Source organism: Pristiophorus japonicus, chromosome 5 (assembly GCF_044704955.1).
Source record: "Pristiophorus japonicus isolate sPriJap1 chromosome 5, sPriJap1.hap1, whole genome shotgun sequence".
Lineage (NCBI taxonomy): Eukaryota > Metazoa > Chordata > Chondrichthyes > Pristiophoridae > Pristiophorus > Pristiophorus japonicus.
In genome coordinates, this window is record NC_091981.1 from 284,164,573 (window position 1) to 284,188,687 (window position 24,115).

Below are 24,115 nucleotides of genomic sequence, written 5' to 3' on the forward strand. Positions count from 1 at the left end.
ATCAGTAGGAGCTGAGCTGCAGTGAGAGAAGGAACTACCAACTTTTGCTCCTGTCTAGGAAGGCCTTGAGAGCCCTGAGACCAGCCCAGGAAGAGGAGGAAAGGGCTAGCTTGCTCCCCATTCAACATCCGGAGGGAGAGGAGGAGCGCAGAAACAATTAACAGTTATTTACAACTACAGAGAGTTGGAGAGAGGGGGAAAAAACAACAACCTGTGAGGAAGGAGGGAGAGTCATTTCCACAACATTTCTACAGGTGGGTGTGTTTTGGTGCATTCCCCAATAGACTTTGTTGTATCGGTGGGGGGAGGAAAGAAGACCACTGAGGGCCGGAACATTGCGGGGGGTGTGTGTGTGTGGAAGTGTGTGTGGGGGCCTTGCTTACAACTAGGCCCCACACACAATTGAACCCCCCCCCCCATTGCCTAGCCTGGGATAGCTGGAGCTACCTGGCTGAAGATTGTTTAATCACACCTTTGAACATTGTTAGGAGTGTGTGCCTGGTGGCTCTAGCTGCCCCAGGTGAAGACATCTTCTCCCCACACCCGAAGACCAACCCAAAGACTGTGTTTTGTTTTTTTTTGCCATCTGGGGAGTGCACCCCAAGAAAAACTACTACCCATCGCTGTGAGGGGAGACCTGCCCTCGCAGCCTCCCTCTTTCCCGCACCCCGCTTTCTCTATCTCTCTCTCTCTGTCTCTCCCCTCTCTCTCTGAGAGCCCTTTCCTCCAAATTTTAACAAAAAAAACAAAAAATAAAACAACTGAGCAGAGGGAGCAAGGCCCCTCCCCAATTGCCAACTAGGGGAGAGGTGTGCCTCGTTAAGAGCTCCTCTGCTCAGTCTTATTATACGAGGCCAATTAAGACCATTAAGGCCTGTGACTTTGGGGTGGGTGTAGCCCTTAAAGGGACCCCGTGATGGCGACCCCATCCACGCCGGTGGCAGGGCCAGCTAGGACTTATGCGCAGGCGGCATCCACATCCACGGTGCCTCCTGCGCCACCCGCTGCCCTGCCACCTTTCAGACTTATCACAAAAAAACACGGGGCAAGAGCTACACTCACCCCACAATGAGCATTGAGGAGTGCGTGCGGGCGATGGCTGGGGTAGTCGGCCCCTCGGCCATTGTCGCAGCCTCCAAGATGTCTGGGAAGGCCGTGTTCTTCCTGGGGTCGGAGCGGGCGGTGTCCCTGGCCCTCGAAAAGGGGCTCACGGTGGGCGGGACGTTCCTGCCGGTGGATCCTCTCGAGGCCACCGCACAGAGGGTCATCATATCGAACGTCCCGCCCTTTGTTCCCGCTGAGCTCCTCCTCCCTCACCTACACCAACTGGGGGAGGTAAGGTCGGGGATTAACCCCATACCGCTCGGCCTCAGGGAGAGCAGCCTGCGCCACGTGTTCTCCTTCCGCCGCCAGCTCTTTGTCCGGCTGGCGCGGGAGGAGACGACGGAGGGGAACTTTAATGTGGTGCACGAGGGGACTGCCTACCGCATCTTCTGGACGTCGGACGGCGTGCGGTGCCATGCTTGTAGGAAGGTGGGGCACGTTCGCAAAAACTGCCCCGCCTCCAAGGCCGCCAAACCACCGAGGGCGGCCAAGGCTGGCGCCGCCGCCACCCCTCCCCCTAGTTGCGTCCACGTGCCGGGAGCCGTAGGTGCGCGGGCATCGTCGGAGGCCTTTGTTTTCATGGCCTCCGGCGGAGGGGAGGGAGAGCGTCCGACCGGAAAGAAGGCGTGGAACAAGGCGAAACATCCAGAGGCGGGTCCCCTCTGTGCGCCAGAAAATTTGACCACCGCGCTCAGCCCAACCCAGTCACCGGCGAGCGCGGGGTGCCCTGAGCCCGTGCCCGAGCCCTTGACCAATACCGCAGAGGGGCTCGGGCGCGGGCAAGAAAAGAAAAAGGGGGGGGCGGAGCGGGAGGCCTCGGCAGACATGGAGGTCTCACTGCCTCAGCGCACCCTCAGCAACAAAAGGAGGCGCCGCTCCGTTGAGGCGGAGGGGGAACAACATCCCTCCGCGGAGGAGTCGGTGCCCGCCGCGTGTCCTGCGTCCCCCCACCAGCGCCCCCAAGCTGCGCTGTAGGCGGGAGGAGTCTGTCCCCGGGGAGGGTGAGACAGTCGAGGCTGCCCAGCCTCTGCCTCCCGGGGATGGCGTGGAAGATCTGCCTGTCGTGGGGATCGCGGAGGAATGCATTGCCGCCGGGCCGGGCGTCCCGGGGACTGAGGCGGGCGGGGCCGAAAAGGCCGAACCTGAGCCCGCCCAGCCAATACCCAACTTCCCCCGGGATTTGCTCAGCCCGGAAGAAACCAAAATTAATGATTTTAATGACACTGTAAATGCTGGGCTGGGGGGTGGCAGCGGGGAGGGGGAGGAACACCCACCCTCGCCCCCTGCTTTGGAGCTGGAGCACTTGGAGAGCCTGGGGATTACCTATGGCCGGGTCTCTCCTTGTTCCCCGGTTCCGGGGGCGGAGGGGGAACCCCTTCCGCTGTCGTTTCCCGACCCAGCACCATTTTTAAAAGAGCCCAGTGGGGACTCCTCTGCCGACGATCCTGGGGGTGGGATCGGGGCAGAGCCAGGGCCGGTTGGAGCAGCCGGGTCATTTGCCGTGCCTTGTGCGGTCGATGGGCCGGCTGCTGGCGGCCACCTCCCGGAGGAGGACGGGGACTCGGTGGGGGACGCGGGAGAAAATCAAGAGACCACCGCCAGCGAGGCGGTGGATCTGCTCGCGGCCGCCGCTGAGACCATCCTCATTCCTGCAAAGGAACTCCGGGACTTTTTGGCCCAGAGCCGGGGTCGCTGCAACCAAGCCCGACTGGCCCTGGAAAAATGGTCCGAGCCAGAGCTGATCAAGGGGTCCGTCCGCGCCGCCGCTAAAACCTTGGCCGCGGGCGGGCCCTTGACAAAGGCGCAACACCTTGAGCAGCGCGAGCTCGAGGGACTCCTCGCTGGGCTGCGGAGGGAGTGGAGTTCAACAAAAGACTCCGCTCCCTCCCCCACAATAGGTTAGGTAGAGGTTGCACGATGCTTTTGCCATGAAGATAACCATAGCCAGCCTCAACATCAACGGCGGCAGAGGGGCACGCCGTAGATTTGACAATTTTTCGCTCCTGCGGGAGGGGAAATATGCGGTGTGCTTCCTGCAAGAAACCCACACCGTTCCGGGAGACGAAGCCACGTGGCTCCTGGAATGGCAAGGAGAGGTCCACATGAGCCACCTCACCGCCATTTCTAGTGGGGTGGCCATCTTGCTGGGCCCGCATTTTCAGCCGGAGATCTTGGGGGTCGAGGAGCCCGTGCCAGGCCGCTTGCTGCACGTAATGGTTCGCCTGGGGGACGTGCCGCTCCACCTCGTGAACGTGTATGCCCCTCAGCCCGGCCCGCAGCAAACGCGCTTCTTTCAAGAGGTGTCCGCTCTTCTTGGCTCCGTCGACGTCGGCGACTGCATTGTCCTCGGGGGGGATTTTAACTGCACCCTCGAGGCGAGGGACCGCTCCGGTGCCCCGCAGTGCATGACGGCGATGGAGAAGTTGAGGGACCTGGTCGGGTCCTTTGACTTGGTGGACGTCTGGCGAAATCTCCACCCCGACTCCAGCGCCTTTACTTGGGTGAGGCCTGGAGTAGGATGGTCCAGAGTCGACCGCCTTTACGTGTCTCAGGCGTACGTTTCCTGCGTCCCGGCGGCCTCCATGTGGCCGGTGCCGTGTTCGGACCACCACCTGGTGTGGGCGGAGCTCGCTTTGCTCCGCGCGAGGACGGGGTCCGCGTACTGGCACTTTAACAACCGGCTGCTGGAGGACGTGCGGTTCCAGGACTCGTTCCGTCGATTCTGGTCCGACTGGAGAAGGAAGCAGGGGGGCTTCCCCTTCTTGAGGCTATGGTGGGACGTGGGCAAGGCTCACGTCCGCGTCTTCTGTCAAGAGTACGCGAGGGGGTCGACCAAGAGGCGGGCGGCCAGAGTCGGGCGCCTTGAAAAAGAGGTGCTCGACCCGGAATCCCGTCTCGGTCAAGTCGTCCAGGACCCGGCCTTGCGGACGGTGTACGAAGCAAGAAGGCCGCGCTGAAGGACCTGCAGCTCGTCGGGTCCCGAGGCGCGTTCGTGAGGTCGCGGATCCGGTTCCTGCGGGATCTGGACCGCGGCTCCCCCTTCTTCTACTCGCTGGAAAAAAGGCAGAGTGTCCGTAAGTAGCTCTTGACGCTGCTGGCCGACGACGGCTCTCTCGTCTCGGATCCGGAGGGCGTCAACAACAGGGCCCGTGAATATTACGGGGCTCTGTTCTCTCCGGATCCGTCCAGCGAGGAAGCGTGTAGAGTTTTGTGGGAGGACCTGCCGAAGGTCAGCCCGGAGGGCGGCGAAAATTTGGAAGCTCCGCTAAGCCTGGCGGAGCTGACTGGTGCCCTCGCCCGGCTCTCGAGGGGAAAATCCCCGGGGCTGGACGGGCTGACCGTGGAGTTCCACAGGGTATTCTGGGACGTCCTGGGGAGCGACTACGCGCGGGTCCTGGGGGAAAGTCTGGCGACCGGGGAGATGCCCCTCTCTTGGCGCAGGGCAGTCATCGTCCTGCTGCCTAAGAAGGGCGATCTCTGCCTCCTTAAGAACTGGCGCCCGGTCTCCCTCCTCAGCACGGACTACAAAATCTTCGCCAGGGCGATGTCTGCTCGCCTTGGTGCCGTGCTGGACCACATGATCCACCCCGACCAGTCCTACATGGTCCCGGGCCGGATAATTCCCGATAACATCCATCTGGTCCGGGACCTCATCCATTGTTCCCAGGAGGCTGGTCTGTCGGTCGCCTTCCTATCCCTCGACCAAGAGAAGGCGTTCGACAGGGTGGATCACGACTATCTGCTCGGAACTCTGCGCGCTTTCGGGTTCGGGACGCATTTCGTTGCCCGGATCCAACTTTTGTACGCTGCCGCAGAGTGTCTGATTAAGGTTAACGGGTCCTTGACGGCGCCCCTTCGCTTTAGGAGAGGGGTGCGCCAGGGATGCCCCATGTCCGGCCAGTTATACGCCGTTTGCGTGGAGCCTTTCCTGCGCCTCTTGCGGACGAGGTTGACGGGACTGGCTCTGCAAGGGCCGGGCGTGGAGGTCGTCCTCTCGGCTTACGCCGATGACGTGCTCCTCGCGGTAGAGGATCCCGCTGACCTGCGGAGGATGCGTGAGTGCCAGGAGATTTACTCGGCCGCGTCCTCCGCCAGGATCAACTGGGAGAAATGTTCCGGACTCCTGGTGGGTCAGTGGCGGATGGACTCCCTGCCGGAGGAGCTCAGGCCTTTTGCCTGGAGCACGACCCATCTCCTCTATCTGGGAGTCTACCTTAGCCCCGACAAGGGAGCCTGGCCGGCGAACTGGCAGGAGCTGGAGGCCAAGGTCGCCGCTCGCCTAGGGCGCTGGACAGGACTGCTCCGAGTGCTGTCCTACAGGGGTCGAGCGCTAGTCATAAACCAGCTGGTGGCCACAATGTTGTGGTACCGGCTGGTCACTTTGACCCCTCCCCCTGCGTTTGTCGCCAAGATACAGAAGAAGCTGGTGGACTTCTTCTGGAACAACAGGAAGCACTGGGTCTCTGCTGCGGTCTTGAGTCTCCCGCTTGAGGAGGGCGGTCAGTCGTTGGTGTGCGTCAGCACCCAGCTCGCGACTTTCCGTCTTCAGACCCTGCAGAGATACCTTTACGTCGAGCCCCCTCCTAGGTGGTGCGCTCTGGCGACGTATTTCTTCCGCCAGCAGTGCGACCTCAACTACGACACGCAGCTCCTGTTTGTGAACTTGGGGGGTGTCAGGACCGCCCTCCGGGAGCTGCCTGTCTTTTACAGGGACCTCATCAGGGTCTGGAACAAAGTCTCCACCAAGCGCAGCTCTCCGCCGGCTGGAGTGGCGGCTGTCCTGCAGGAGCCGCTGCTCGGGAATCCGTACCTCCACGACCGAGGTTTTATGTGGCGGTCGGAAGAGAGGGCTGTGGCTGGTGAGGTGAACAGGGTCAGGGACCTGCTCGATGGCGGAGGAGCGGGCTGGATGGCGCCAGACACGCTGGCGCGGCGCCTAAATTCTGCCAACGTCCGCCACGTGGCCGATGCCATCGAGTCGCTAAAAACAGCTCTGGGCCCTGACTCCGTTAGGTGCATCGAGGAGGCTCAAGCACGTGGGGAGATCCCGTCCGAACTGACCCCCGTCCGGACGGAATTCCTCATCGGCGCCAAACCCCGGAACCTCCCTCGGGGGCCGGCGCCTCACAACTTGAGCCGCCTCGGGGAAATCCCCTCCGTGCCTTTCAGTTCCGCGCGGAGGGGTTTCTTGTACGGGCTGCTCCTGCACACTCTCAACTTTGCCATCCTCGCCTGCCATCCGGACACGCCATGGCGTACTATCTTGCCGTCCGGAGGAGGCGGGGGTCCCCGATGGAGGGCACTCTACGCAGGGGTCCTCCCCCTATTCATCGGGGACTTGGCCTGGAGGGTGGTGCACGGAGCAGTGCCGTGCAACAAATTTTTAAGCCGGTTCACGGACTTCCAGGCCGCCTGCAATTTCTGCGGTCTGGAGGAGTCCGTGTTCCATGTTTTTATTGAGTGCACAAGGTTGCAGCCCCTGTTCCATTATTTGAAGGGGCTGCTCCTGAAATTCTGGCTGCACTTCAGTCCCACTCTCCTGATCTTTGGGCACCCTGTGCGGAGGGGAGCGGGTAGGTCCTAGGGCCTCCTCGTAGGACTGCTCCTGGGCGCGGCCAAGGGTGCCATCAGCCGGTCCAGGCAGCGGGCGGTCGAGGGGGTCGTTCAACCTGACTGCCTGCCTCTCTTCCGCTCTTACATCCGGTCCAGGGTGTCCTTGGAGATGGAGCACGCGGTGTCCACCGGTATGCTCGCGGCCTTCCGCGAGAGGTGGGCACCGGAGGGACTGGAGTGCATCATCACGCCCGGCAACCAAATTTTAATTTGATTTTACGTTTTAAAGTTTAATTTGTTTTAATTGCCGGTGCTTTTAGTGCCCCCCTCCCCTTTTATAGGGGGCACTTGTAAAAATGTGATTTTAGCGCCCAAAAAAAACAAAAAAAAAAACAAAAAAAAAAAAACCAAAAAAAGGGGAAAAAAAGAAAAAAAAACACAAAAAAAGGAAAAAAAGGGGCCTTGAAAATGTCTGCTGTGTCACCCAGGTGGGTGGCATGGTTTAATGTTTATGTTTTTTTTCAGGTAAACTCAAAAGAGTTTCATGCACAAGGACCCCCAGGTCCCTCTGCACCGCAGGATGTTGTAATTTCTCCCCATTCAAATAATATTCCCTTTTACTGTTTTTTTTCTCAAGGTGGATGACCTCACATTTTCCGACATTGTATTCCATCTGCCAAACCTTAGCCCATTTGCTTAACCTATCTAAATCTCTTTGTAGCCTCTCTGTGTCCTCTACACAACCCGCTTTCCCACTAATCTTTGTGTCATCTGCAAATTTTGTTACACTACACTCTGTCCCCTCTTCCAGGTCATCTATGTATATTATAAACAGTTGTGGTCCCAGCACCAATCCCTGTGGCACACCACTAACCACCGATTTTCAACCCGAAAAGGACCAATTTATCCCGACTCTCTGCTTTCTGTTAGCCAGCCAATTCTCTATCCATGCTAATACATTTCCTCTGACTCCGCGTACCTTTATCTTCTGCAGTAACCTTTTATGTGGCACCTTATCGAATGCCTTTTGGAAATCTAAATACATCACATTCAGCGGTACACCTCTATCCACCATGCTCGTTATATCCTCAAAGAATTCCAATAAATTAGTTGCACATGATTTCCCCTTCATGAATCCATGTTGCATCTGCTTGATTGCACTATTCCTATCTAGATGTCCCGCTATTTCTTCCCTAATGATAGCTTCAAGCATTTTCCCCACTACCGTTGTTAAACTAACCGGCCTATAGTTACCTGCCTTTTGTCTGCCCCCTTTTTTAAACAGAGGCGTTACATTAGCTGCTTTCCAATCCGCTGGTACCTCCCCAGAGTCCAGAGAATTTTGGTAGATTATAATGAATGCATCTGCTATAACTTCCGCCATCTCTTTTAATACCCTGGGATGCATTTCATCAGGACCAGGGGACTTGTCTACCTTGAGTCCCATTAGCCTGTCCAGCACTACCCCCCTAGTGATAGTGATTGTCTCAAGGTCCTCCCTTCCCACATTCCCGTGACCAGCAATTTTTGGCATGGTTTTTGTGTCTTCCACTGTGAAGATCGAAGCAAAATAATTGTTTAAGGTCTCAGCCATTTCCACATTTCTCATTATTAAATCCCCCTTCTCATCTTCTAAGGGACCAACATTTACTTTAGTCACTCTCTTCCGTTTTATATATTTATCAGGCGGGTATGACTGGTGCCGATCAGTTACCAACGTGAATTTCTACCGCCGCACTTTATTAAAATGATTTTTACAACTCTTTCATTTTTTTTCCGACATGTACTGCATCTATTTAAAGAATCCTGGGAGGGGGAAACATGCCTCATGACGACTGTGTCCCGGTACTCTGTGTGATGCTGGCACGTAGAATTGAACGTCTCAGGGAACAACAAAGAAGATGGAGGAACCATGACTGCCGCCTGATCAAGAGGAACTTTTACCCACCCTGGAGAGTGTGCAGGGAGAGGCTATCATTTGAAATGATTTCGGAGGAGTTGGGTGTAAGGCGGCTCCCCTTTAGCAAAGAGGCAATCGGATGACTGTGTGACATGTTGAAGGACGACCTTCAAACACGCTCGAAGACCCGCCCTGCCTTGTCTACCACAGAACGTTGTTGAGGCCAATTCACTAAATATATTCAAAAAGGAGTTCGATGTAGTCCTTACCATTAGGGGGATCAAGGGGTATGGCGAGAAAGCAGGAATGGGGTACTGAAGTTGCATGTTCAGCCATGAACTCATTGAATGGCGGTGCAGGCTTGAAGGGCTGAATGGCCTACTCCTGCACCTATTTTCTGTGTTTTCTATGTCTGTGTCCATGAAGGTAACCACCGCACTGAACTTCTTTGCATCAGGGTCATTTCAGACAAGCGCCGGTGACATTTCAAACATCAGCCAGTGTGCTACCGGGCCCTGCATTCACCAGGTCACGGATGCCATATTCCAGAGGGCCTCTGAGTTCATTCACTTTGACTTGTCTGCTCCACAGCAAAAGGGAGTGCCCTTGCATTTTATAGAATTTGCTGGCTTCCCAAAAGTGATTGGGGCCGTCGATGGAACCCACATTGCATTGAAGGCACAAACTGATGCACGTGTGACATAAAATCAACAGGATATCATCCCTTAAATGTAATGATCTTCTGTGATGTGCAACTCAGGGTCCTAAACGTGAATGAAGATCACCGGGGAAGCACTCATGACGCCTTCATAAGAACATAAGAAATAGGAGCAGGAGTAGGCCACCTGGCCCCTCGAGCCTGCTCCGCCATTTAATACGATGATGGCTGATCTGATCATGGACTCAGCTCCAGTTCCCTGCCTGCTCCCCATTACCCTTTACTCTCTTATCGTACAAAAATCTGTCTATCTCCGCCTTATCTGTGGGGTAGAGAATTCCACAGATTTACAACCCTCTGAGAGAAAAAGTTCTTCCTCATCTCAGTTTTAAATGGGCGGCCCCTTATTCTGAGACTATATCCCCTAGTTCTAGCCTCCCCTATCAGTGGAAACATCCTCTCTGCATCCACCTTTTCGAGCCCCCTAATTATCTTATATGTTTCGATAAGATCACCTCTCATTCTTCTGAACGCCAATGAGTTAGAGGCCCAACCTACTCAACTTATCTTCATAAGTCAACCCTCTCATCGCCGGAATCAACTGAGTGAACCTTCTCTGAACTGCCTCCATCAGCCTTCGTCCTCCATCACTCAGACTCTTCTGGCGCTCCCAGCACACTGCCTCCAGGATCCGCGTGGATATTGGGCGACAAGGGCTACCCGCTAAAACCGTGGCCACCGACACCGTACCGCAGGACCAAGAATGAGGCAGAGGAGTGATACAACTGCGTACACATAGAAACATAGAAAACTACAGCGCAGAAGGAGGCCATTTTGGCCCATCGTGTCCGCGCCGGCCGAAAAACAGCCGCAAGGCCCTCGGTCAGCAGCCCTGAAGGTTACATATAAACCTATGAACAATGAACAATGGCGGAAAGGTAATGAGCACCCGGACCATCCAGTCCACCCCACACAACCGTGACACTCCTTACACCGAAACATTCTACACTCCACCCCAACACGGGGCCCATACGGCAAGTGGTCGAGAGGACCATCGGGGTTCTGAAATCATGCTTAGGAATAGAACTAGGGGGAGCGATCTTAGAATAAGGGGCCGCCCATTTAAAACTGAGATGAGGAGAAATTTCTTCTCCCAGAGGGTTGCAAATCTGTGGAATTCGCTGCCTCAGAGAGCTGTGGAAGCTGGGACATTGAATAAATTTAAGACAGAAATAGACAGTTTCTTAAATGATATGGGAATACGGGGTTATGGGGAGCGGGCAGGGAAGTGGAGCTGATTCCATGATCAGATCAGCCATGATCTTATTAAATGGCGCAGCAGGCTCGAGGGGCCGTATGGCCTACTCCTGCTCCTATTTCTTATGTTCTTATGTTCTTCCGCTGCCTGGACAGGTCAGGGGGGACATTGCAGTACAGTCCTGTGAAAGTGGCAAGAATTGTGGTGGCCTGTTGCGCTTTGCACAACTTTGCCCTGCGGGAAGGACTGACCTTTAACTCTGCAGATGAGCTCGCTGCTGAAATGGATTTTCAATTCTATCCCTCTAGAAATGAACCCCAGTGCTTTTTATGCGCTTTTATGGCCTTGTTAACCTGATTTGTTATTCAGTTAAACGGAGGGAAAATCAGAGGCCCCAACCATTTTTCTGAGCGACGGCTGTTGCCAGGGGCGTCCGCCCTCGCAGTCGGCCATTTTGAATTACGCTTGCGTCACTCGATGAGACGCCGGAAACGCCCAATCAGGAACAGTAATTAGAAGCTGACAAACCTCATTGTTGGATGGTGTGCTGTTGCCGTTGTATCCACAGGCCAAAAAATAGTCAAGCGACAGATTGGTCCAACCTTTGCTCGTACAGTTCCTACTGACGTTGGCTGGAAGGAAAATGTTTTGAGTTTTTAAAAATTATTTCGGACAGGCACCGAATTGTGACGTACCAACAATAACTTGCATTTATACAGCGGCATTAACGTAGTAAAACAACCCAAGGCACATCACAGGAACGAGCCACGTAAAGAAAGACTTGCATTTATATAGCACCTCTCACAATTTCAGGATGTCTCAAAGCACTTTGCAGCCAATGACGTACTTTTGAAGTGTAGTCACTGTTGTAACGTAGGAAATACAGCATCCAATTTATGCACAGCAAGCTCCCACAAACAGCAATGTGACAATGACCTGATGATCTATTTTAGTGATGGTGGTTGTGGAATAAATATTGGCCAGGACACCAGGGGATAACTTCTGTTGCTCTTCTTCGAAACAGTGCCGTGAGATCTTTTACATCTGCCCGAGAGAGGAGACGGGGCCCTTGGTTTAATCTCTCATCCAAAAGGCTGCACCTCCGACATTACAGCGCTACCTCAGTACTGCACTGGAGTATCAGCCGAGATTTATGTGTTCAAGACTCTGGAGTGGGACTTGACCCCGCAACCTCTGACTCAGAAGCATCAGCACTATCCACTGAGCCACTGGTTAACACCATATAAAAACATAAGAAATAGGAGCAGGAGTAGGCCATACGACCCCTCGAGCCTGCTCTACCATTTAATACGATCATGGCTGATCTGATCATGGACTCAGTTCCACTGCCCCGCCCGCTCCCCATAACCCCTTATTCCCTTATCGTTTAAGAAACTGTCTATTTCTGTCTTAAATTTATTCAATGTCCCAGCTTCCACAGCTCTCTGAGGCAGCGAATTCCACAGATTTACAACCCTCTGAGAGAAGAAATGTCTCCTCATCTCAGTTTTAAATGGGCGGCCTCTTATTCTAAGATCATGCCCTCTAGTTCTAGTCTCCCCTATCAGTGGAAACATCCTCTCTGCATCCACCCTATCAATCTTATAATCTTATACATTTTGATAAGATCACCTCTCATTCTTCTGAATTCCAATCAGTAGAGGCCTAACCTACTCAACCTTTCCTCATAAGTAAACCCCCTCATCTCTGGAATCAACCTAGTGAACCTTCTCTGAACTGTCTCCTTTCGTAAATATGGAAACCAAAACTGCACGCAGTATTCCAGGTGTGGCCTCACCAATACCCTGTATAACTGTAGCATGACTTCCCTGCTTTTTTATTCCATCCTCTTTGCAATAAAGGCCAAGATTCCATTGGCCCCCCCTGATCACTTGCTGTACCTGCATACTATCCTTTTGTGTTTCATGCACAAGTACCCCCAGGTCCCGCTGTACTGCAGCACTTTACAATCTTTCTCCATTTAAATAATAACTTGCTCTTTGATTTTTTTTCTGCCAAAGTGCATGACCTCACACTTTCCAACATTATACTCCATCTACCACATTTTTGCCCACTCACTTAGCCTGTCTATGTCCTTTTGCAGGTTTTTTGTGTCCTCCTCACACATTATAAAAATAAAATGGGGAAGGTGGCTCAACCGTGGCTAACAAGGGAAATTAAGGATAGTGTTAAATCCAAGGATGAGGTATATAAATTGGCCAGAAAAAGCAGCAAACCTGAGGTCTGGGAGAAATTTAGAATTCAGCAGAGGAGGACAAAGAGTTTAATTAGGAGGGGGGAAATAGAGTATGAGAGGAAGCTTGCTGGGAACATAAAAACTGACTGCAAAAGCTTCTATAGATATGTGAAGAGAAAAAGATTAGTGAACACAAATGTAGGTCCCTTGCAGTCAGATTCAGGTGAATTTATAATGGGGAACAAAGAAATGGCAGACCAGTTGAACAAATACTTTGGTTCTGTCTTCACAACGGAAGACACAAATAACCTTCCGGAAATACTAGGGGACCGAGGGTCTAGTGAGAAGGAGAAACTGAAGGAAATCCTTATTAGGCAGGAAATTGTGTTCGGGAAATTGATAGGATTGAAGGCCGATATATCCTCGGGGCCTGATAGTCTGCATCCCAGAGTAATTAAGAAAGTGGCCCTAGAAATAGTGGATGCATTGGTGATCATTTTTCAACAGTCTATCGATTTTGGATCAGTTCCTATGGACTGGAGGGCAGCTAATGTAACACCACTTTTAAAAAAAGGAGAGAAAGAGAAAACTGGTAATTATAGCCTGACATCAGTAGTGGGGAAAATGTTGGAATCAATTATTAAAGATGAAATAGCAGCGCATTTGGAAAGCAGTGACAGGATCGGTCCAAGTCAGCATGGATTTATGAAAGGGAAATCATGCTTGATAAATCTTCTGGAATTTTTTGAGGATGTAACTAGTAGAGTGGACAAGGGAGAATCAGTGGATGTGGTGTATTTGGACTTTCAAAAGGCTTTTTACAAGGTCCCACACAAGAGATTGGTGTGCAAAATTAAAGCACATGGTATTGGGGGTAATGTAGTGATGTGGATAGAGAACTGGTTGGCAGACAGGAAGCAAAGAGTAGGAATAAACAGGTCATTTTCAGAATGGCAGGCAGTGACTAGTGGGGTGCCGCAGGGCTCAGTGCTGGGACCCCAGCTATTTGCAATATACATTAATGATTTGGATGAAGGAATTGAGTGTAATATCTCCAAGTTTGCAGATGACACTAAGCTGGGTGGCGGTGTGAGCTGTGAGGAAGACGCTAAGAGGCTGCAGGGTGACTTGGACAGGTTAGGTGAGTGGGCAAATGCATGGCAGATGCAGTATAATGTGGATAAATGTGAGGTTATCCACTTTGGTGGCAAAAACACGAAGGCAGAATATTATCTGAATGGCGGCAGATTACGAAAAGGGGAGGTGCAATGAGACCTGGGTGACATGGTACATCAGTCATTGAAAGTTGGCATGCAGGTACAACAGGCGGTGAAGAAGGCAAATGGTATGTTGGCCTTCATAGCTAGGGGATTTGAGTATAGTAGCAGGGAGGTCTGACTGCGGTTGTACAGGGCCTTGGTGAGGCCTCCCCTGGAATATTGTGTTCAGTTTTGGTCTCCTAATCTGAGGAAGGACGTTCTTGCTATTGAGGGAGTGCAGCGAATGTTCACCAGACTGATTCCTGGGATGGCAGGACTGACATATGAGGAGAGACTGGATCGACTGGGCCTGTATTCACTGGAGTTTAGAAGGATGAGAGGGGATCTCATAGAAACATATAAAATTCTGACGGGACTGGACAGGTTAGATGCAGGAAGAATATTCCCGATGTTGGGGAAGTCCAGAACCAGGGGACACAGTCTAAGGATAACGGGTAAGCCATTTAGGACTGAGATGAGGAGAAACTTCTTCAGTCAGAGAGTTGTTAACCTGTGGAATTCTCTACCGCAGTGAGTTGTTGATGCCAGTTCATTGGATATATTCAAGAGGGAATTAGATATCTCCCTTATGGCTAAAGGGATCAAGGGGTATGGAGTGAAAGTAGGAAAGGGGTACTGAGGTGAATGATCAGCCATGATCTGATTGAATGGTGGTGCAGGCCCGAAGGGCCAAATGGCCTACTCCTGCACCTATTTTCTATGTTTCTATGTTTCTATTGCTTTTCCTCCTATCTTTGTATCGTCAGCAAACTTCAGCACAAACTGTTGGTGAAACAGGCAGATGGTAACGTCAATATGTCAAGGTACCATCAAGTCACGGGATGGTCACTTCTGCTCAGGCTGCCTCACGCACCGAGTGCCTAATCACAGGCAGGGCATTGGGGGGTAGAGAACGCTTTGCGAGGTGAGGTAGGTCATGGTACTAATTCATCACTTTAGGGCATGTTGTATCGGAGCCTAACTACCCACCTACGCAAGATTAGTGAATCAATAACACGGGAGCAAAAGGCAGCGAGAGTCGGGAGTTACCTTCAACATCCATGAAAAGGGCAGGCAGCAGTGGACAAGGCATCATGACCATCTCCCCAACTTCAGCGGGAGGCCAGCAGGTTATATTGTCCCACATTCCTCTGCATCCTGCAAATGAAAACATTCGGCTTTAAAATGATTAGATCCTAAAACGTTAGTCCGTAAAAATACGAACTTAAAAACATTCGACCAGAAAACACTAGGGGCAAAAAATTCATGTACTTACCGCCATTCCGTAGTGCCATGAAATGGCGATTAAATGGCGGCGGCCGCCATATTACTCTCCACCTTTGCGCTGCCGGTAACTGCTTGTAATCATATCCTTCCCTTAAATACATCTATACTATTCGCTTCAACTACTCCCTATGGTAGTGAGTTCCACATTCTCACCACTCTTTGGGTAAAGAAGTTTCTTCTGAATTCTCTATTGGATTTCTTGGTGACTATCTTATATTGATGGCCTCTAGTTATACTCTTCCCCACAAATGGAAACATTCTCTCTGCATCCACTCTATCAAAATCTTTCATAATTTTTAAGATTTCTATTAGGTCACCCCTCGGCCTTCTTTTTTCAAGAGAAAAGAAGCCCAGCTTGTTCATCCTTTCCTGATATGCATACCCTCGCATTTCTGGTATAATCTTTGTAAATCTTCTCTGCACCCTCTCCAGTGCCTCTATATCCTTTTTATAATATGGCGACCAGAACTGTACGCAGTACTCCAAGTGTGATCTAACCAAGGTTCGATACAGGTTTAGCATAACTTCCCTACTTTTCAATTCTATACCTCAAGAAATAAACCCGAGTGCTTGGTTTGCTTTTTTTAATGGTTTTGCTAACCTGTGTCGCAACTTTTAGTGATTTGTGTATTTGTACTCCGAGATCCCTTTGCTCCTCTACCCCACCCAGACTCTCACCCTCCAAGAAATAAGTGACCTCCCTATTCTTCCTACCAAAACGTAATACCTCACATTTATCTGTGTTAAACTTCATTTGCCAATGATATGCCCATTCTGTGAGTTTATTAATGTCCTCCTGTAATTTGTGGTCGTCTTCCTATAATATTCCATTTGCCTACATTATTCCAGTTCACTATACTTCAAAAGTAAAACATTGGCTGTGAGGCACTTTGGGATATTCTGAGGACATGATGGGCGCTATACAAATGTAAAACTCTTTCTTTCTATAATGACTTTGTCAAAATAACGCAAACAAGAATTTGATAGACACATTCATTCACAAGTGTGTTAAAAATACCACGCAGAAGAATTTCAATTCCCAGGGAAAGGCTGTATGTGGATGTGGGCACAATATTCAAATCCTCTTTTATCTTGAGACCTACGAGAGATCCAGTGTTTGATGGGAAAAGAAAGACTTGCATTTATATCGCGCCTTTCATGACCTCAAGATGTTCCGAAGCGCTTTATAGCCAATGACGTACTTTTGAAGTGCAGTCACTGTTGCAAGGTGGAAAACATGGCAGCCAACTTGTGCACAACAAATAGCAATGTGATCATCTGTCTTTGTGATGTTGGTTGAGGGATAAATATTGACCAGGACACCAGGGATAACTCCCCTGCTCTTCATTGAAATATTGCCATGGGATCTTTTTCATCCACCTGAGAGAGCAGACGGGGCCTTGGTTTAACGCCTCACCTGAAAGACGGCACCTCCGACAGTGCAGCATTCTCTCAGTACACCATTAGAATGTCAGCCTAGATTTATGTGCTCAAGTCTCTGGAGTGGGACTTGAACCCACAACCTCCTGACTCAGAGTCAAGAATGCTACCCACTGAGTCACGGCTGACACTGTTTGCCTACATAACAAAAGTGATTGATTCCTTCCTACCGTCCTTCTTTCCTTGATTCCTTCCTTCCGTCCTTTCTATTTCTCAACATGTCTGGATGAATTGTAATGGCCATTATCGAGCATTGCTGATGAAATCTGGCGAGCTAATTATTCAGATTATTGTAACAAAAGAAGGCGTGGGATATTTTCTGGCCTTTTGTTAAGATATTGCAGTCAAACATATCAGCATTATCTAACACCTGAAGCTGTCATTATAAAGCTTCGGAATCAGCAGCAGCACATTCGGAAGGTATCGGACGATCATTAATCTGTCAGATGCCGGGTAGCACTGCGGAGGCTCTTCCGCTGAATACAATATGTGAGGACTGCCGTCACTGGAACTTCAGTGAAGCACAACAGTGGATGTGAGAGCATTTCCAATTCAGCGTACATTCACCAACTTGACTTGAACGTACATCCTTAAAGGGACCGCCGGAGACTGCCACCAAAAAGGTCGTTTTTCTTTCAACAATACTTACCTGAATGTGGAGCCCGGAGGATCAGAAGTGCTGTCTCCCAGCTCCAGGGCAGCCCCAAAGACCGTAGGTGGCCCCCCCCCCCCCCCCACCTGACTGCCAAACCCCCCCCCCCTCCCCGCTCCCCCCTCCCCCACCCACCGATCACCTCCACCCTCATGATCGCCTTCCGAGCTCTCCCTGGTGTCCTGGAACAATATTTATCCCTCAACCGACTCCACTCACCAACGGATTATCCAGTCGTTGTCACATTGTTTGGGAGCTTGCTGTGCTCAAATTGGCTGCCATGTTTCCCACATTACAACAGTGACCACCCCTCAAAATTACATCATTGGCTGTCAAGCGCGTTTGGGAGTTCCTGAGGTCATGAAAACTGGGCTGTTCGTGTTGGTGAATAAAGCATTTTCCACCTTGAAATAGGTCAGGTGTCATACAGGTCGGTGCAGAGTAAAACGCACAAGGGAGCTGGCCGGGTTCCAGGCTGAGGCTGGTATCGCTGCGTACAAGAGGCAGCTCGGATATCAGGGTGATGCGCATCTCTGGCACCGCGGTCTCCTGGAACTCACTGTGATCGTTTCCCGAGGGTCAGAGAGGAATTTCACAGAAGACTTTTTTTTTTCCGGCCTAGATTTGGGCGAGAGGTTTAAAATCAGTTTTTTTTTTCCTGCCTTTCCCAGTAGAGCTCTACCGGGGTCCTGGCAAAGGCCCATCCCCCAACCCACACCAGCAAACACAGATCAGGTGGCCATTCACGTCATAGTGGCACACTGGCGACACAAAATGGCCGCCGAATTTGCCTGCATGACGAGAGCCATTGCACCTCAAAGCAATCCATCGGCCAGTGCGATAACAGTGAAGTTAATTCACTTTATTTTGTTGTAAAGGCCACACCAGGGATCGTGCAATTTTACTGGTCCTTTTGGTGGAGAGGAAGGGGGATAAATTCATAAGTTGTTTCAGGTCAGGACGAGGGATAGCCGTCAATGGCAACTGGACGGTAGCTGTCCCATAAACACAGCAAGGGATTGGTTGTTGCTCAGACACCACCCAGTTATTTTCTCCGCCCCTTTATGCAAATTGCGGTACTTGTGTGGCAAATGTCGGCAAGTGCAGGAGTCCGCGTACTTGATCGCAGCGCGTAGAATCTTCCGCCCTCCGTATAACTGCGTCCTTGTAATGATACAACATCCAAACGTGTATGAAGACCAGAATTTAAAAAAAAAACGGGATTGAATGCTGGAAAAACTCAGCATTTCTGGAGAGTGGAAGGTAGGGTTAACGTTTCAGGCCAGTGACCTCTTGTCATAACCCTTGTCTGTCCACAGCGACGGTGCGAGAATTTGCTCTGTGTAAGGTCAGTCATCATATCTCTAGGCCGTTAGGATGTGCTGATGTTGGAGATTAGTCAGGACAATGGGAGTCGCAAATATCATCATCATAGGCAGTCCCTCGAACGAGGATGACTTGCTTCCATACGAGTTCACAGATGTTTCAATGAAGGACCCGATATTCCAGTCCTGAACTCCAGTTGAAGGGGTGGAAGATGTCTGTGTCTCGAACCTTTTTTAAACGTGTGGTGACCGTTGCACATCAGCCATCATACGGGCTTGACAGAGCTAGGCCTTTATCCAGTGGCAAGGGTTAACCAGGACGACTGGAGACCTGCTCTGCTGCACAGACCTAGTGCGCACAATTATCGCAGTGTGGGCAGGCCCATGCTGCCTCTGGGCCCTCGGCTCTTCTGGGCCCTGTACCCTCATAGGCCGCACCTCCGCCACAAACATTCGCCACATCTCCGCCACGATCTCTGGAAGGAGCAGCAAATATCATCATCATAGGCAGTCCTTCAAAATTGAGGAAAACTTGCTTCCACTCTAAAAATGTGTTCTTAGGTGACGGAACAGTCCAATACAGGAATTACAGTCTCTGTCATAGGTGGGACAGACAGTCATTGAAGGAAAGGGTGGGTGGGACTGGTTTGCCGCACGCTCCTTCCGCTGCCTGCACTTGGTTTCTGCATGCTCTCGGCGATGAGACTCGAGGAGCTCAGCGCCCTCCCGGATGCACTTCCTCCACTTATGGCGGTCTTTGGCCTCAAAGTAGCAAATAGCAGACAGGATGGCTATATCGCATGTGAGGTGCTAGTATCAGGAATTGGCCAGAACAATGGAAGCCTTCAAGTAGTATCACATTAATTATAAACATAAGAACAAAAGAAATAGGAACAGGAGTAGGCCATAAGGCCCCTCGAGCCTGCTCTGTCATTCAATAAGAACATGGCTGATCCGATCATGGACTCAGCTCCATTTCCCCGTCTGCTCCCCATAACCCCATATCCTTTAAGAAACTGTCTATTTCTGTCTTAAATTTATTCAATGTCCCAGCTTCCACAGCTCTCTGAGGCAGCGAATTCCATAAATTTACAACCCTCTGAGAGAAGAAATTTCTCCTCATCTCTGTTTTAAATGCTTGGCCCCTTAATCTAAGATCATGCCCCCTAGTTCTAGTCTCCCCCATCAGTGGAAACATCCTCTCTGCATCCATCTTGTCAAGCCTCCTCATAATCTTATACTTTTCGATAAGATCACCTCTCATTCTTCTGAATTACAATGAGTAAAGGCCCAACCTACTCAACCTTTCCTCAAAAGTCAACCCCCTCATCTCTGGAATCAACTTAGTGAACCTTCTCTGAACTGCCTCCAAAGCAAATATATCCTTTCGTAAATATGGAAACCAAAACTGCACGCAGTATTCCAGGTGTGGCCTCACCAATACCCTGTACAACTGTCGCAAGACTTCCCTGCTTTTATACTCCATCCCCTTTGCAATAAAGGCCAAGATACCATTGGCCTTCCTGATCACTTGCTGTACCTGCATACTATCCTTTTGTGTTTCATGGACAAGTACCCCCAGGTCCCGCTGCACTGCGGCACTTTGCAATCTTTCTCCATTTAAATCATGATTTTTTTCTGGAATTGTATTGGTCATTCTGTTCCTTTTGAAATGTAAAGAAAAGATGTCAGGTTAAACTGTTTAACAGTTAAAGAGGTCTTTTGTATCAAGTCTGAAGGTTTGGTAAGGTTTGCTTCAATATACATTCTGGGCATCATGTGATATGACTCACATTAAGGGGGAAGGTACTTTAAGGATGCCTGGTAGGGTTTTGAACCAGTGACAAAGTACAGGGAGCTATCTTGTTGTAGGGAGAGCTCCCGGGAATGTCGGAAGTCCGACACCTATAGAGGCCAAGCCTGATCACCTTGGCTCTGCAGGAAACCAGGTTGTAGGAGTCTATTGTATATCCGCAATAGTTTTTATACTATTGGTGTCTCCTATTATTGGTAACGATCTCCTAGTAAAAGATCCTCTCAGAATGAGTGATCACAGTACGGTTGAATTTGTAATACAGATTGAGGGTGATGAAGTAGTGTCTCAAATGAGCGTACTATGCTTAAACAAAGGAGACTACAGTGGGATGAGGGCAGAGTTGGCTAAAGTAGACTGGGAACACAGACTAAATGGTGGCACAATTGAGGAACAGTGGAGGACTTTTAAGGAGCTCTTTCATAGTGCTCAACAAAAATATATTCCAGTAAAAAAGAAGGGCAGTAAGAGAAGGGATAACCAGCCGTGGATAACCAAGGAAATAAAGGAGAGTATCAAATTAAAAACCAAGGTTAGTGGGAAACTAGAAGATCGGGAAAATTTTAAACGACAGCAAAGAATGACTAAGAAAGCAATAAAGAAAAGAAAGATAGATTACGAAAGTAAACTTGCGCAAAACATAAAAACAGATAGTAAAAGCTTTTACCGATATATAAAGCGGAAAAAAGTGACTAAAAAAGGAGGGAGAGAGAAAACAGGGAATTATAGACCGGTCAGCCTGACATCGGTAGTGGGTAAAATGATGGAATCAATTATTAAGGATGTCATAGCAGTGCATTTGGAAAGAGGTGACATGATAGGTCCAAGTCAGCATGGATTTGTGAAAGGGAAATCATGCTTGACAAATCTTCTGGAATTTTTTGAGGATGTTTCCAGTAGAGTGGACAAGGGAGAACCAGTTGATGTGGTATATTTGGACTTTCAGAAGGCTTTCGACAAGGTCCCACACAAGAGATTAATGTGCAAAGTTAAAGCACATGGGATTGGGGGTAGTGTGCTGACATGGATTGAGAACTGGTTGTCAGACAGGAAGCAAAGAGTAGGAGTAAATGGGTCCTTTTCAGAATGGCAGGCAGTGACTAGTGGGGTACCGCAAGGTTCTGTGCTGGGGCCCCAGCTGTTTACACTGTACATTAATGATTGAGACGAGGGGATTAAATGTAGTATCTCCAAATTTGCGGATGACACTAAGTTGGGTGGCAGTGTGAGCTGCGAGGAGGATGCTATGAGGCTGCAGAGCGACTTGGATAGGTTAAGTGAGTGGGCAAATGCATGGCAGATGAAGTATAATGTGGATAAATGTGAGGTTATCCACTTTAGTGGTAAAAACAGAGAGACAGACTATTATCTGAATGGTGACAGATTAGGAAAAGGGGAGGTGCAAAGAGACCTGGGTGTCATGGTACATCAGTCATTGAAGGTTGGCATGCAGGTACAGCAGGCGGTTAAGAAAGCAAATGGCATGTTGGCCTTCATAGCGAGGGGATTTGAGTACAGGGGCAGGTAGGTGTTGCTACAATTGTACAGGGCCTTGGTGAGGCCACACCTGAAGTATTGTGTACAGTTTTGGTCTCCTAACCTGAGGAAGGACATTCTTGCTATTGAGGGAGTGCAGCGAAGGTTCACCAGACTGATTCCCGGGATGGCGGGACTGACCTATCAAGAAAGACTGGATCAACTGGGCTTGTATTCACTGGAGTTCAGAAGAATGAGAGGGGACCTCATAGAAACGTTTAAAATTCTGACGGGGTTAGACAGGTTAGATGCAGGAAGAATGTTCCCAATGTTGGGGAAGTCCAGAACCAGGGGACACAGTCTAAGGATAAGGGGGAAGCCATTTAGGACAGAGATGAGGAGGAATTTCTTCACCCAGAGAGTGGTGAACCTGTGGAATTCTCTACCACAGAAAGTTGTTGAGGCCAATTCACTAAATATATTCAAAAAGGAGTTAGATGAAGTCCTTACTACTAGGGGAATCAAGGGGTATGGTGAGAAAGCAGGAATGGGGTACTGAATTTGCATGTTCAGCCATGAACTCATTGATTGGCGGTGCAGGCTAGAAGGGCCGAATGGCCTACTCCTGCACCTATTTTCTATGTTTCTATGTCTATGTTTCTATGTTTCTAAACTAAATGTTGGTCCCTTAGAAGATGAGAAGTGGGATTTAATAATGGGAAATGTGTAAATGGCTGAGACCTTAAACAATTATTTTGCTTCGGTCTTCACAGTGGAAGACACAAAAACCATGCCAAAAATTGCTGGTTACGGGAATGTGGGAAGGGAGGACCTTGAGACAATCACTATCACTAGGGAGGTAGCGCTGGACAGGCAAATGGGACTCAAGGTAGACAAGTCCTCTGGTCGTGATGTATTAAAAGGGTATTAAAAGAGATGGCGGAAGTTATAGCAGATGCATTCGTTATAATCTACCAAAATTCTTTGGACTCTGGGGAGGTACCAGCGGATTGGAAAGCAGCTAATGTAACGCCTCTATTTAAAAAAGAGGGCAGACAAAAGGCAGGTAATTATAGGCCGGTTAGTTTAACATCTGTAGTGGGGAAAATGCTTGAAACTATCATTAAGGAAGAAATAGCGGGACATCTAGATAGGAATAGTGCAATCAAGCAGATGCAACATGGATTCATGAAGGGGAAATCATGTGCAACTAATTTATTGGAATTCTTTGAGGATATAACGAGCATGGTGGATAGAGGTGTACCGATGAATGTGATGTATTTAGATTTCCAAAAGGCATTCGATAAGGTGCCACATAAAAGGTTACTGCAGAAGATAAAGGTACGCGGAGTCAGAGGAAATGTATTAGCATGGATCGAGAATTGGCTGGCGAGCAGAAAGCAGAGAGTCGGGATAAATGGGTCCTTTTCGGGTTGAAAATCGGTGGTTAGTGGTGTGCCACAGGGATCGGTGCTGGGACCACAACTGTTTACAATATACATAGATGACCTGGAAGAGGGGACAGAGTGTAGTGTAACAAAATTTGCAGATGACACAAAGGTTAGTGGGAAAGCGGGTTGTGTAGAGGACACAGAGAGGCTGCAAAGAGATTTAGATAGGTTAAGCGAATGGGCTAAGGTTTGGCAGATGGAATACAATGTCGGAAAATGTGAGGTCATCCACCTTGGGAAAAAAAACAGTAAAAGGGAATATTATTTGAATGGGGAGAAATTACAACATGCTGCGGTGCAGAGGGACCTGGGGGTCCTTGTGCATGAATCCCAAAAAGTTAGTTTTCAGGTGCAGCAGGTAATCAGGAAGGTGAATGGAATGTTGGCCTTCATTGTGAGAGGGATGGAGTACAAAAGCAGGGAGGTCCTGCTGCAACTGTCCAGGGTATTGGTGAGGCCGCACCTGGAGTACTGCGTGCAGTTTTGGTCACCTTACCTAAGGATGGATATACTAGCTTTGGAGGGGGTACAGAGACGATTCACTAGGCTGATTCTGAATATGAGGGGGTTACTTTATGATGATAGACTGAGTAGACTGGGTCTTTACTCGTTGGAGTTCAGAAGGATGAGGGGTGATCTTATAGAAACATTTAAAATAATGAAAGGGATAGATAAGATAGAGGCAGAGAGGTTGTTTCCACTGGTCGGGGAGACTAGAACTAGGGGGCACAGCCTCAAAATA

The 24,115-nt window shown here is 49.9% G+C and overlaps 1 protein-coding gene across 1 annotated transcript in view; it reads right to left on the reverse strand.

Moving 5' to 3' along the window:
- vipr1b (vasoactive intestinal peptide receptor 1b) overlaps nt 1–24,115 on the reverse strand; it is a 99,361-nt gene that overhangs the window by 58,956 nt on the left and 16,290 nt on the right. The window contains exons 3-4 of the mRNA XM_070880125.1: nt 14,980–15,087; nt 11,002–11,105 (exon numbers count right to left, since the gene is read on the reverse strand). Coding sequence (XP_070736226.1) covers nt 11,002–11,105; nt 14,980–15,087 — 212 coding nt within the window. The remainder of the gene's footprint in view (nt 1–11,001; nt 11,106–14,979; nt 15,088–24,115) is intronic.